Raw genomic sequence first — 13,004 nt, forward strand, 5'->3', positions numbered from 1 at the left:
AAATGCACACTGGCAAGACTTATTAGGGCTTCAGATATGTGACTGAATGTCAAATTAATGGAATTTAGTATCAGTATCGTTCATTTATCTTCAAGAAATGCTTTATCCTGGTCAGGATGACCGTGGATCCGGAGTCTATCCTGGGAATGCTCGGCACAAAGCAAGGATACACCCTAGATTGGACAAAAATCCATCCCGGTTCATCATTCATACCTATGGGCAATTTAGAATCACCAATCCCCATACTGGCATGAATTTACTGTATACAGGAAGGAAACCGGAGCACTCGGAGAACCCAGATCCTGGAGTTGTGAGACAGTAATGCTGGTGTAAATGTACCTTTCAAAAGATATAAATACATCAGTATATTGTAACGTTTCATTTTTGGCATCCACATCCACATCCAGATTATTTGCTGTTGACAAATGTATTATGTTGGACCTATGTATGTGCAACAGCGCCACCAGTGACTGTCCAAAAAAATACATTTATGGCATTTGGCAGACGCCCTTATCCAGAGCGACTTACAGTTATCTCATTTATACAGCTGAGGGTTCGGGGCCTTGCTCAAGGGCCCAAAAGTGGTACCTTGGCAGTGCTGAGTCTTGAATTCCTGACCTTCTGATCAGTAACCCAGAGCCTTTAACTGGTACGCAAATTGGTATGAAGACGTGAGCCTTGGGCTGATTTGTTTCTAGCTCAGACTGTAGATTCATGCAGCTGCCTGTCAGTCAGTGACAGCTGTGTCAGGTGTTTACACAGAGTAACTCGCCCCTAGAGGTGATCGACGTCAGATCTTCACTGATACATCAGTAGCAAGTCATTATCAGTGACTGAGAAGGTGCAGTTATGGGTGTATTGAACATACAGTAGATGAAGTGGATTATTTACTCTATCATCCTTTTTCAATAAAATCCCTTAAAAGGGGGGATGAGAATGGTGGCTAAGTGGTTAGCATGCTTGTCTCACATCTACTGGGTTGGGGGTTTGAACCCCACTTCTGCCCTATGTGCACGGAGCCTGCATTTTCTTCCTGTGTTTCAGGGGTTCCATCCGGATACTCTGGTTTTCTCCCCCAGTTCAAAAACATGCATTGTAGGCTGATTAGTATTTCCAAATTCTCCATAATATGTGAATGTGTGTACAATTGTGGCCTGCGATGGGTTCCCCCCCCCCTCCCGTCCAGGGTGTCCCTGTGCCACAAGTTCCCTGGCATAGGCTCCAGTCTCCCGCATAACCCTGTGTAGGACATGGAAATTGAATGGATGGATGCCTTAAATGGAGAAACCGGAAACAGTCAGGAATTACAGCCTTGAAACACTTAAACAACAAATGCTATCTGTCTTTCTGTCTTTAACTGTGTGTTTGCTCCACATCACATCATCAATGAGACCTTATTAGTTTCAATTTAGAGCTTTTGATAGGGATCAGATTTTAGCCTCAAATCTAATGTCAGCCGTCAGTGAACGCTACCCTCTGCATAACCATGACCTTCAAGACTAAACTAATGCACAACTACGGGAAGCATTTAATCAGATCATTGCAACCGGAGATGATTTTTATTAGACAACCTTTTATTCGATTTGTATTATTCATGGTAATCGAATATTTGTGGTAAAAAAAATCAACTGTATTGCCCTGCGACAGTTGAAGAAACCATTGAACCATTACACACGGACTGATAAATATTTCATTCATGGTTTATTGAAAGAATATTTTTCTGACCAGAACAGTGACCTCGTCTTAAGATGAAGTGTCCTAATATAATCTTATTACCTTGAAGCACCACTGGCTGTGCATATCAGTGGACTTAATTATGAAGGCAAGTGATGTTAGCTAATCGATGACCTTGACGATGTCTAATCAAAAATCCGTGACATTTTTCGCCCTGGTTGGATGCCTATAGGCGTTTTTCAGGGTCTAAAGAAATCAGTCAAGGTGATTTGACTTGTGCTGTAATCCTGAAAGCATTCAGCCATCCATTATAAAGTCTTCATCGTTTCTATCCATCATTCAAGACTGATTTATCCTTCATATTAAAAGAAAACCGTCTTCAAGATTATACCACAAGTCCTTTTTCAATGCCTTTTTGGAAATTTAGACCTGGTATTTGTCATCCCATATTGATGCATTCTTTACATCCCATCCCTCCTAGCGGATTCAACATTCGGCTGAGAGACAGGAACTGCCTGGTGCTGGAAGACTGGCTGAAGGAAAAGGCCCAACGTCCCGACCACACACACAATTACAAAGATCCAGAGAAACAGCCGATCCACCACCATGGCGACGTACTTCCAGTCTTCAATGACCTGGAGAGAAACCAAGAGCAAAATCACATTTACCAGTAAAACCAGAAACCTCTTAGAATACAAAGCACGATGACAAATGTCGGCGTGAAAACGAGTCTGAGTCAAAGTAAACAACTTTTGGAAGGTGATTTTCCCTGCAACACTTGGTGACATTAGTCAACTGTGTATGCGTTTTACTCTGAAACTGATTTATTTGTGAACACAGTAAATAGGCTGACGCAGTGGTTCAGCTTTAATGTAATCTCCATCAATTCTCATGTTCTCTTATAGCGCTTCTCTGTCGGATCTGAAACCAGGGCTATCTTTATCCTCACCATGTGCACGTTTCGGTTTCCCCATCACATAACCCTACACTGTAAAACCGGATAAGTTCATTTAACTCAAAAACCTTAAGGAAACTAATTACCTCAAAATTTTTAAGTCGATAAATCAATTTCTTTAAGCCAAATTAAATACACTTAAATATAACACGAATTTATTCTACATTATAAAATTTGAGTTATTTGAGTTAAGTGTATTTGGCTTAAAGAAATTGATTTATCAACTTAAAAATTTTGAGGTAATAAGTTCCCTTAAAATTTTTGAGTTAAATGAACTTATCCGGCTTTACAGTGTACCAGTGACGGTAGAAAGTTCTCTCAAGGTAGTGAATTTACACACAAATATAATGAATTTTTTTTTTTTTTATTAAATTTAAAACAATTTTGAAATGAAACCATTGTACATGTACATTGTGTTCATTCGTCTTTAGTTTTTAAAATGAAAAAGGTGGAACAAGGAAAGAGCTTTTTAATGTATTTTCACTTTTGTGCCGCACACGAAAATGGAAAATTAATGACTTTTTTCCTGAAAATTATTTATAAAAACTAAAATATTGACTCATTTGTACATGTTTCCTCTTTGTTTCACTACACAAAAAATTGTTTACATGCTGTTTTATCAGGCTAATACAAGCACTCTGGAACAATATTCAATTTGGGGTGATTAAAATGTTTTTAAATTGCAGAATGCGATTAAAAATCTTCAGAACTTTCATCATTCCTTACTCTCAACCACTTGCTATTATTTTTTTAAAGCATGTAGTGATCCATATTAGCAGTACCTCAGGCACTAACAGCAATCTTTAATCTACCCTCTTCTTGCTTGTGCTATTTATTTGAATAAACATACACAGACCGACTAGGTGTATCTCATTTGATTTATCATTGATTTGTTATCGTGCTTCTTTTCTCTCTCAAGTGAACTAGTGCGGGACACAGTGAGTCTGCTTTAATGGAAGCATGCTCATCTAACACAAGCGTGACCATACTATAATCTTTAGTGAACATACAGATGAGCAAACTTTCACTTAATGTCTTCCCATACACCCAAGCACAGCCAAGTGTGCCAATAATTTTAATCTTCAGTGAGAATACAGAGATATTTTAGTGCAAACATTAAAATAAAATAAAAAAAAGCCAAAAAAAAAATCACAACAAGCTGTGCATCTGTGCCTGAGTCTCACATGCCTTTCTACACTATGTGTGAGGCCGTTCAGCTCTGTTATGTTATATCCTCTGTGGGGGGAAACTATTGGGAAACATTTGGGATTTGGCCAAGAAAATCGAAGGTTTTCTTGGATCATGGAGAAGAATGAGAAAACAATACTGTGGGTAAATAAATAAAATAATAAATCTGAAATTTAATTTAAACGTTGCTGTTTAAAACTGCCGCCTCTTAAATGTGGCAGAAAAAAAACAAATTACTAATAAAAATGGCAAAACTTTGGAAGTGAAGATTTTTGTGCTGGAAGAGATGACACTTCAGCTAGAGACAAAAATTTAGGACATCTGTGAGACTTAATCAATCACCTGTCTGAGGTCATTTCAGCTCCACCCATATTTCCTGTCTCAGCCTTCCCAGTATGTGGGCAAGAAGGGTCACCAAATTCATACTTGGGTATTGTGTGGCTTGCATGGTGGGGGAAATAGTGCCATGGTCGATGATTAGGGGGTAATTTGCCGAGAGGTGCTATTACTGCATCCCTTCTAGCAAAATGCAAACCTAGGATTGTCGCATTAATGTGTCAATCAATATGCTTATTAACCATAAACTTGAAATGTTGGAAAAAACCCATGTAATGATTCTTGCTGGTCTTAAAATATTCACTGAGGTTGTACGTCTTCTAAGGAAAACACACATGTCTTAAAAAACAATCGGTGACTCTACTGTTCATATAGAAAACACTTTTTTTTTATTACATATTGAATTATCTTATATAGTTCTTCATTTTAAAGGGAAAGAATAGATATTTCATATATACATCACTTACACTCTGATCATCATCATTTCCCATCATGTGGTCAGCTACATAACGAACTCCATCCACTGCTTCTTGAACATCTGCCCCCAGATCTGATTGCCCTCCACCTCCTCTCATGTCTCCCTGGTTGGGCAGGAACTCTGTAGCCCGCTGATCACCTTTCCTGTAAAAGCTAGTCCCTTTGTTGTAAAAGTGTCCTGGTGAAGACAGCACTGATGATGAAGATGCAGCAAGCAAGACTGAGGCGGAAGAGGACATTCCTGACTTACAGGGAGCTCCACACCTAAGCCCAAGCAAGGCCTTATTACCTTTGAGATGTCTCCGCTGGCGTAACCTCTGCCGGGATGAGAGCCCTTCAGGCCTTCGCATAAAAAGCAACATGGGAAGTTTGTCCAGGAAGACCAGCTTCACCCACTTCGGCATGGTATGCGTACTCGGGGATCGATGATGCACGTTGAGTACGCATACACTCGTGATGATGGAGAAGGTCACCAGCACCATGGTGAACATCAGGTACTTGCCAATTAGAGGGACATCCAAGGATGTCGGAGGAACAATTTTGGAGATCAGTAAGAGGAAGACAGTGAGGGCCAGGAGGACAGAGATGCACAGGGTCATCTTCTCACCACAATCAGATGGTAAATAGAAAACCAGGATGGCCAGAGAGGTGATCAAGACGCAGGGGATGATGAGGTTGATGGTGTAGAAGAGAGGTTTTCGCTTGATGATAAAGTCATACGTCAGGTCCACGTAAGTCGGGTCATGAGGGTTGACTGTCCTCCTTCCTGGCAGAGCTAAAATGTCCCACTCTCCACTAGGAGTGAAGTCATCCATACTGGCCACGTCAGATTTTAGGACAAGATCGAGCTCCGTGTGGTCGTACGTCCATGAGCGGAACTTTAGTGTGCAGTTCTGCTGGTCAAAGGGGAAGTGCTTGACCTCAATCTTACAGGCGCTCTTGTAGATGGCAGGAGGAAGCCAGGCGATGCTGCCGTTAAACAGCACGATAGCGTTGGTGAAGACTGTCACCTCATACGTGCCATCAGCACTGGGAAGGAAACAAGTTGTAATATAATGTCATAAATCATTATTATCTATAATTATTTGTTTTGTTCACTACTTTGCAATCGATTTTGGTTTTAAAGCAATATGTAGCTGTAAAAAATATTTTGACATTCTTAGTATAATTGTATCAATATTCATGGAAAAATACACAAAATTCATTTTAGTAAAAAAAAAAAAAAAAACGTTTCTAAGAAATTTTGCTGAATGATGAATCAGATGGTCTCATAAATATTTGCACAACTCAAGTCACATGATAGGTTACAAAGGTTAAGTTTATGGTTAGATATGGACTTCATAGATACTATACTAGTGTCATTATACTTCTATGTAAATATAAAATGACTCCTTTTAGAGTTAATCAATACAACACAAGTCAACTTATTACAGTATACCACACTGCCGTTGAATTCTTGATTCTGATTGGCCAGAAGGTGTTTTTGTATTTTATTTATTTTTTTCTATTTTTTACCAGAAAATGAATTATCTATAACAGCAGCTCTGACAATAGTTTCAGCTACAAGGCAAGTCACAGGTTATATTATATTAATGCTCATGCTCAAATGCATTATCATTTCTATAGTAACAGCTAATTCACTAGGTAGCTCAATAAGATCTATGCCTAATAATAAAGCGATTAAAAACAGTTTTATTAACCCAAGAAAAACATACAATATAATCATGTTGATATGATGAAGTTTTCTGTAAGGAGTCATTAATTTAACATTTATGGAAGGAGTCTCCAGTGTTAGAACTTTGTTACAGTAAGATGTTAAAATGTTGGGGAAAATAAGTCTAAGTATGGAGGATGTTGCCTTTTCCGTTTTTTTTTTTGTTTGTTTGTTTGTTTTTGGTAACAAGCTGCATTTATTTTTTCAAAATAAACTTCAAGAAAATGTGAAAGAATGACTGTTTATCGCTGTATTTATACAGTACAACAGTTAGTTCAAGTCCACTAATTTGATTGGGTAGAACGGTGTTCCAAGAGTTCCAAGCCTATATTTCCAATAACCACATAGGGACGTTACACTGTATGTGTCACTCTGATTGTTTGTGTTCACCAAAATTCCACTTCCTGGTTCAAAACGGTTACGACAATAGAGTTAGCAACATCATCCATCCATTTTCTATACTACTCTTATCCTACACAAGGTCACAGAGGAGCCTGGAGCCTATCCCAGGGAACTCGGGGTGGGGGACACCCTGGATGGGAAGCCAACTCATCACAGGACATAATCGCAAACACATTCACACACCCATTCACACACTACGGACAATTTGGAAATGGCAATCAGCCTACAGCGCGTGTCTTTGGACTGGGGGAGGAAACCGGAGTACCCGGAGGAAACCCCCGCAGCACGGGGAGAACATGCTAACTCCTCACACCCCGGAGAGGGTATATTATTGTTGATTTTTGTAGCAATACCCTGTAGTAGTTTATTCCTTACATAAACATCCCCAAACTTAGTGCAAATAATTGATCAGTGTCAACTAAAATATTTCACCCATAATTCATCGCATTAGACTTCCTGTGAGACATCTGAAAATGATGAGTTAGCATTAATCAAAATATGTGATGCTACATTATATATACACAGAATTGTCCAAATTATTATAAGAATATCCCACGTGCTTAACTTACTTATTGTATAATACAATGTCAGGTAGCCAGATGTGTCGGGAGGGAATTCGGAGCTTGTCAATTCCCTCGTATTTGGACGGGTCCCACGACAGTCTGTAATCATTCCAGTTCTGAGAGAAGGAAAAAAAAAAGAAAAAAAACAGTTGGCGTTACAGTCCATTTTGAAATAATGGCTTCCCAGCAGTCAGATGGTACTTAATTACACACTTCATTATCATTTTAATAAGTTGTAGTGAGTGGGACTGATTGCTGCTCTGCTATTGGAGAGGCATGTCTGCGGATATATTCACGTTCAAGGGCAAGGACTCTGGCGCCGTGATGCTTATTACTAGCTAATAATTGGTGGGTAATGGACTATTCATGCTTACCTGTGTGAGCCATACGTTTGTCGTCATGATTTGCTCCCTCTCATTCTGTGTGGATTGGATAAACAACACAAATCCTCAAATCAAGGTATGTATGAGATATGAGCATAGCAGTAAACAGCTGCAGAATTGTCTGTACAGTCATTCATTTCAATTCTAAGACAGGGTAGGCTTCACATCTAGAGATAACACCAATAATATTTGTACCCTACAAGTACAAACCTAAGAATATAAAAAAAAGGAGCTTGAAATGTTATGCATGCATAAATAATCTTCCAAGATCTTCCAAGTGTCCAAGGTGTCTAGCCTTGGACATTACATGAAGAGTCTCAGTGCTACTTTCTCTTCATGAGATGCTTCACCAAATATAAATCATAAGAGTACTATTTATTTTGAAACCGCTGTTTCTGCATGTAGTGATATATGTATGTATGTATTTTGATTATCTATAACAAGAAGCTTCTTATTAAAGGAGTTAAGCAAATCATATAACCAACCTGCACCCAAACAAAAGATACTGTCCGACTTTATAAGCAACAACAGTTTAAATGATCAGATGGGAAAGGGGATATACATAAATTTGGATATAGTACTTTGTTTTTGCCTGATGGGTATGGCTCTGTAAATCACAGCTAGCAGTATACACACACTGTCCGCTTTATTAAGAACACCTGTACATTCATGCAGTTATCTAATCAGCCAATCATGTGGCGCCAACGCAATGCAAAAAAAAAAACAGGTCACAGGAAAATGAGCGTAGCTCCTTTAAACATTTAGAGCTTACACTCTGGACGCCTTACAGAAAAGTGAAGGAACGTAGACATGGCCAGTGTGTTTGAAAGCTTCTCGGTAATAAGGTGCGGTTTTTAAAATCGTATTAGCGTCAAGAGAAAGTGTTAATCTGTTTCATCACTTTTAGCTTCTCTGTTGTTTTTTTTTTTTTCATGATCAGAGCTTGTCCTCACCACGCTGATGAGCTGTGCCAGAGAGACCTGCAGATTCACGGTCACTCTTTCCGTTCTGTTCAGGGCAGGCCGGATGAGGTTGTTATAACGATCCTTTGAGAGGAGCCAGTTCATGAGCCGCTCTTCTGACTCTGCAGAGATGACACCTGGAAAGCAGAAATGCAGGAAATCTCAAACTGACCTTCTTCCCCTTATTATTATTATTATTATTATTATTATTATTATTATTATTATTATTATTATTCAATTGACCGATTTTCACTTTTTTATTTATTTATTTGCTTTGTCAGTACCATGAAAATGAATGCTATTATTCATAGTGGTTGACTAGGATGGGTTTTGTATAAACGTTAACCAAATACACCTGCATTAAGCAATGTTTGTTCAATCCATGGCTAAAAATACGTCCACGTAAATCAGCAAAAATGAAAGTACAGCATGCTACTAAATCTTCCTAACGTATTAAACTCAGGTCTCTAGGGGTGAATATTGAAACTTGCTTCATTCTCAGTTTCGAATTTGAACCAGTTAACCACAAAACATCGTTCATTCCTCGTTAATTCATTTTATTCTTTAATGGAATGAACATTGATTAATGCAACGTTGATTATTGAGTTTATTGATTTACAAAATAAATAAATATACAGTACTGTGCAAAAGTTTTAGGCACCCTATTTTATTGACTACAAACTTTGTTATAGATTTTTTATTTTATTTTACGACTTCTACATTATCGAGTCGGTACAAAACATTTTAGATTCCCAAACGTTGGGTTTCTAGCATAAAATTAAATGTTACAGAAAAATGTGTGTATGTCAGTAAAGAAAGCAGCGTATTTCAGACCAAAAAAAAAACACACAACGAGGGCTGCTGGATTTTTCTGCAAAAATAAGAAGAACCGTGGCAGGTTCTGCAAGATGCTCAATAAAACTTACAGCTCATTTCCTTATAAAACTGCACTAATTGTTCCGGAGACTACTATTTTTAGTTTTTACTTACTACCGTTTTCTGCTCTTTACGATATATCTACATATTTTTTTTTAATGTAGAAACCTTTAATTTCATTATTTTGAATTCATCGTTGCTCTACAGCATTTCTTTGCATGTGCCTAAAACTTTTGCTCAGTACTGTAGTTGTTACTTATATTTTTCAGTGTTACTTATATTCTGTTAATCCCAAAGTTCATAGTTCGTTCATGTTAAGTAATATTTTCAATAATGTCAGTTAAGGCAACCTTCATTTAGTTTAGCTACAGTACATTGAGTTACACGAGCTTTAATGAATTTTTTTCTGTCTCTGATAAATATGCGTTGCATTTCACTGGTTTAATCTCTCCCATAGCTCCTCCACATGTCTAGATATCAGCAGCGTAGATCATGTTTTATTACTCTGCTACGAGACCTGCTGCTGACTTTGCAGCCTTATAAAGAATGATCTGTTCCTGAATCCACAATCAGTCAGCCACATTTAAATGCATGACAGTAGAGGAACACCGACAGCAATGTAGAAATCAAAAGACAAGGTACATAATATCCTAATATTTAAGGTATTCGAATTGGTTCTAGCATTTGGTGTCTTGGAACCATGATTAGCTCAACTGAATGCTATATTCTTTCCAAATGAGTAAATGTAAATATTAAGAAAAGAAGCTAATATACTTATATATCACGTGATTTCTTGATGTTTTTTAAACATTCTTTCAGAAAGAGTCTTCAAATACGCTCAAGTTTGTGCTTACCGTGCACGTCTCTCTGGATCCATTGCTAATGCTTTTGCGTGATGAATCTGGCCTTGGAGAATGAATGGTGGATAATTGATACAAATAAGCTGTGACGCTGTTTAACATTGCATTAATTAGTGGTTACCAGAGCCGAACTGTAAGCTTTGCCCTTGTGTTGCTGATTGGAGGAAATGTCGAACACTGACGAATGAACCCTAATCCTACACCAATAAACAAGGTAGTGTGGGGGCAGAACCTTGATTGAAACAGATGGTGAGCAGGGACAAGATGAAATAAGCAAAATACACTCAACGATTTCTGAGTACTAACTTTACCTCAGAAGTCCTTTGTTTAGGTCTAACAAGTTCTACATTAGTAAATGACTGTGCATGTAGGCATACAGTATACGTACACCCACATTGCACTCGGGTCTTTTTTGGTGAACAGTGGACTAGTCCAACAAAGACTTCATGTACAAACCATAATGAACTTTCTTTTACTTTCACACTATCCGTTGTTACCCAGATGAGGACGGGTTCCCTTCTGAGGCTGGTTCCTCTCAAGGTTTCTTCCTCATATCATCTTAGAGAGTTTTTCCTCACCACCGTCGCCACCGGCTTACTCAGTTGGGATTAATCCACACTGTTATACTGTACTTCTTATCCATTTATACCTACATATATCTTTTTGTTAAGGAACAGCCATTAAACAAGTTAGTTCCTGATATCACTTACGTTATAGCAGTCATTCCCTCACCAGTGTCTTTTCTTTCTCTTTAAGTCAGTAAGACATAAAATGCCTTACTTTTACCAAAACCACAAATCCCTTCATCTTCCTTCTGTCGGAAAACTTACAATTACGTCTTTACCTCTGACTTGACCTTGACACTGGAGACTCCTTCAAAAATGCTATATATATATATATATATATATATATATATATATATATATATGTATATATATATATATATATATATATATATATATATATAAAACACTCCTTACAAAAAAACTCATCAGTGCTTATCAGTGATTACACTTTTTTTTTAAGTCCACATGTAAGAAAAAAAAGAATGTATTGAAACAAGCCAGAAACTGCTCTCACAGTTGCTGTTATGGAAAATTATTTAACATCTTCTCACCAATCCGATTGGAGAATTCAACAGCACTGTAAAAGAGCTACAGATATCTGAAAGAGTGTGAAATTTTTTTATGTACAATACATACATTCTTCTTGTCTCCAGAAGACTAAGACTAATCTATATCGATCTTCCCAGACGCACACACAAACTATATCTAAGTAATAATATGACAAACTATACGTCAAGTAATAAATATTTTTGATGTGAGCTTTATTGCACTTTTAAAATGAAACTGCACATACACAACTCCACATCCTTTTCTGACCTGTGTAGAGTTAAGAGGTAAAGCGGCGAGTGCGGTAAATAAATCTCCACGGAGAAATCGCCATCACTCCCTCTGTCATATTTCAACCAGGCCCCTGTCACTGTGTGTTAATGTAAACAGGAGCTACATACACAAATCGTAGCCAAATCGTCTCACAGATGACATTTACTCTGACCAATTTACTGACGCACCAAGGTCAAAAGGCTCTGTTATAGGCTATACAGTAATAGGTATTAAACACACATTCTCTTTTCTAGTGTCTAGTATAACACCAATGCCAATTCCTCTTTCAATGATATGTCATTACTAGTGGAAGGCCTATAGGCAACATATTTGTTGTGAAATCGAGCTGACTGAGAGACATAATCTGAGGACATATAAATAATGAGCCAGAAGTTGAAAGTTTCATTTTCAAAAATCTAGATCCAGTCGTGGATGTTTTGGGCCGCACAATTCGAATAGTAAAATAAATATGGAATGATGAACTATTGTAGTAATGAGGATTGCTGAGTAATATGTGATCACATGTGAAGGTGCCTTTAACCATGTTATGCCCTGAAATTGCACATGTGAGTTCATGTGAATAATAATAATAATAATAATAAAGAATTAGGCATGTGCGTCTGTGGGGTTTCTCCACCTCCCAAAAACATGCATGTAGAGAGACTGGCTGTGCAAAAATCTCACTAGGTATGAATTAGTGTATAAAAAGTGTGCGTGTGTGTGTGTGTGTGTGTGTGTGTGTGTTCCAGATCCACTATGAAAACAAAGATGTTATTTAACTGTGCAAGATTTTGGCTTGTTCAGAAAGTTTTGCTGCACACTAAAGCGCGCTTGGAGAGGAGAATGTAGCAGATTTGTACTTACTCTGGATGAAGGTAAACGCGTAAAGGAGGGTGCCGAGGTTCCGTGACATGGTCGACGCCGCGTTGTCCGTGCGCGCTCCCTTCATTCACTCCCATCACGCGCTCACACGCAGCGGGGACGTGCCTTATCTTCACCGGGCCGGACCTGCACACACACACACACACACACACACACCCCGGGTCGGTTTCAGAGCGTGCAGCTGTTTCCTGTCGGTGGGAGAACACAGTGTGGGAGCTGCGGTTTTCCCCTCCCTAATGATATACAGCAGCACTGCGCTCCTGCTGCTCTCCTATACTCCCGGTCCTCTCCTGCGCGCTGGATCCTCTCCTGATTCTCTCCTCCTCTCCTGTACTCCTGGTCCTCTC

The 13,004-nt window shown here is 38.5% G+C and overlaps 1 protein-coding gene across 1 annotated transcript; it reads right to left on the reverse strand.

The window, feature by feature from the left end:
* Nucleotides 1-1,678: 1,678 nt before the first annotated feature.
* Nucleotides 1,679-8,777, reverse strand: chrnb4 (cholinergic receptor, nicotinic, beta 4 (neuronal)). Its single transcript, XM_053622614.1, has 5 exons — nucleotides 8,646-8,777; nucleotides 7,684-7,728; nucleotides 7,316-7,425; nucleotides 4,621-5,659; nucleotides 1,679-2,309 (listed from the first exon to the last, which is right to left on the reverse strand). The coding sequence occupies exons 1-5, from the start codon at nucleotides 8,757-8,759 to the stop codon at nucleotides 2,136-2,138; spliced, it is 1,482 nt and encodes a 493-aa protein (XP_053478589.1). The 5' UTR covers nucleotides 8,760-8,777; the 3' UTR covers nucleotides 1,679-2,135.
* Between the last annotated feature and the right edge of the window lie 4,227 nt (nucleotides 8,778-13,004).

Source organism: Ictalurus furcatus, chromosome 4 (assembly GCF_023375685.1).
Source record: "Ictalurus furcatus strain D&B chromosome 4, Billie_1.0, whole genome shotgun sequence".
In the NCBI taxonomy this organism is placed as follows: Eukaryota; Metazoa; Chordata; class Actinopteri; order Siluriformes; family Ictaluridae; genus Ictalurus; species Ictalurus furcatus.

Bases quoted from the DNA above. Each gene is read 5' to 3' on its own strand.
- chrnb4 (XM_053622614.1), bottom strand. From the start codon at position 8,759: ATGAACTGGCTCCTCTCAAAGGATCGTTATAACAACCTCATCCGGCCT. The intron at 5,660-7,315 runs GTAAGTTAAGCA...TTTCCTTCCCAG, and splicing joins GACATTGTATTATACAATAA to TGCTGATGGCACGTATGAGG. The intron at 2,310-4,620 runs GTAAGTGATGTA...GTTTCTCTCCAG, and splicing joins GAAATGATGATGATCAGAGT to GTCATTGAAGACTGGAAGTA.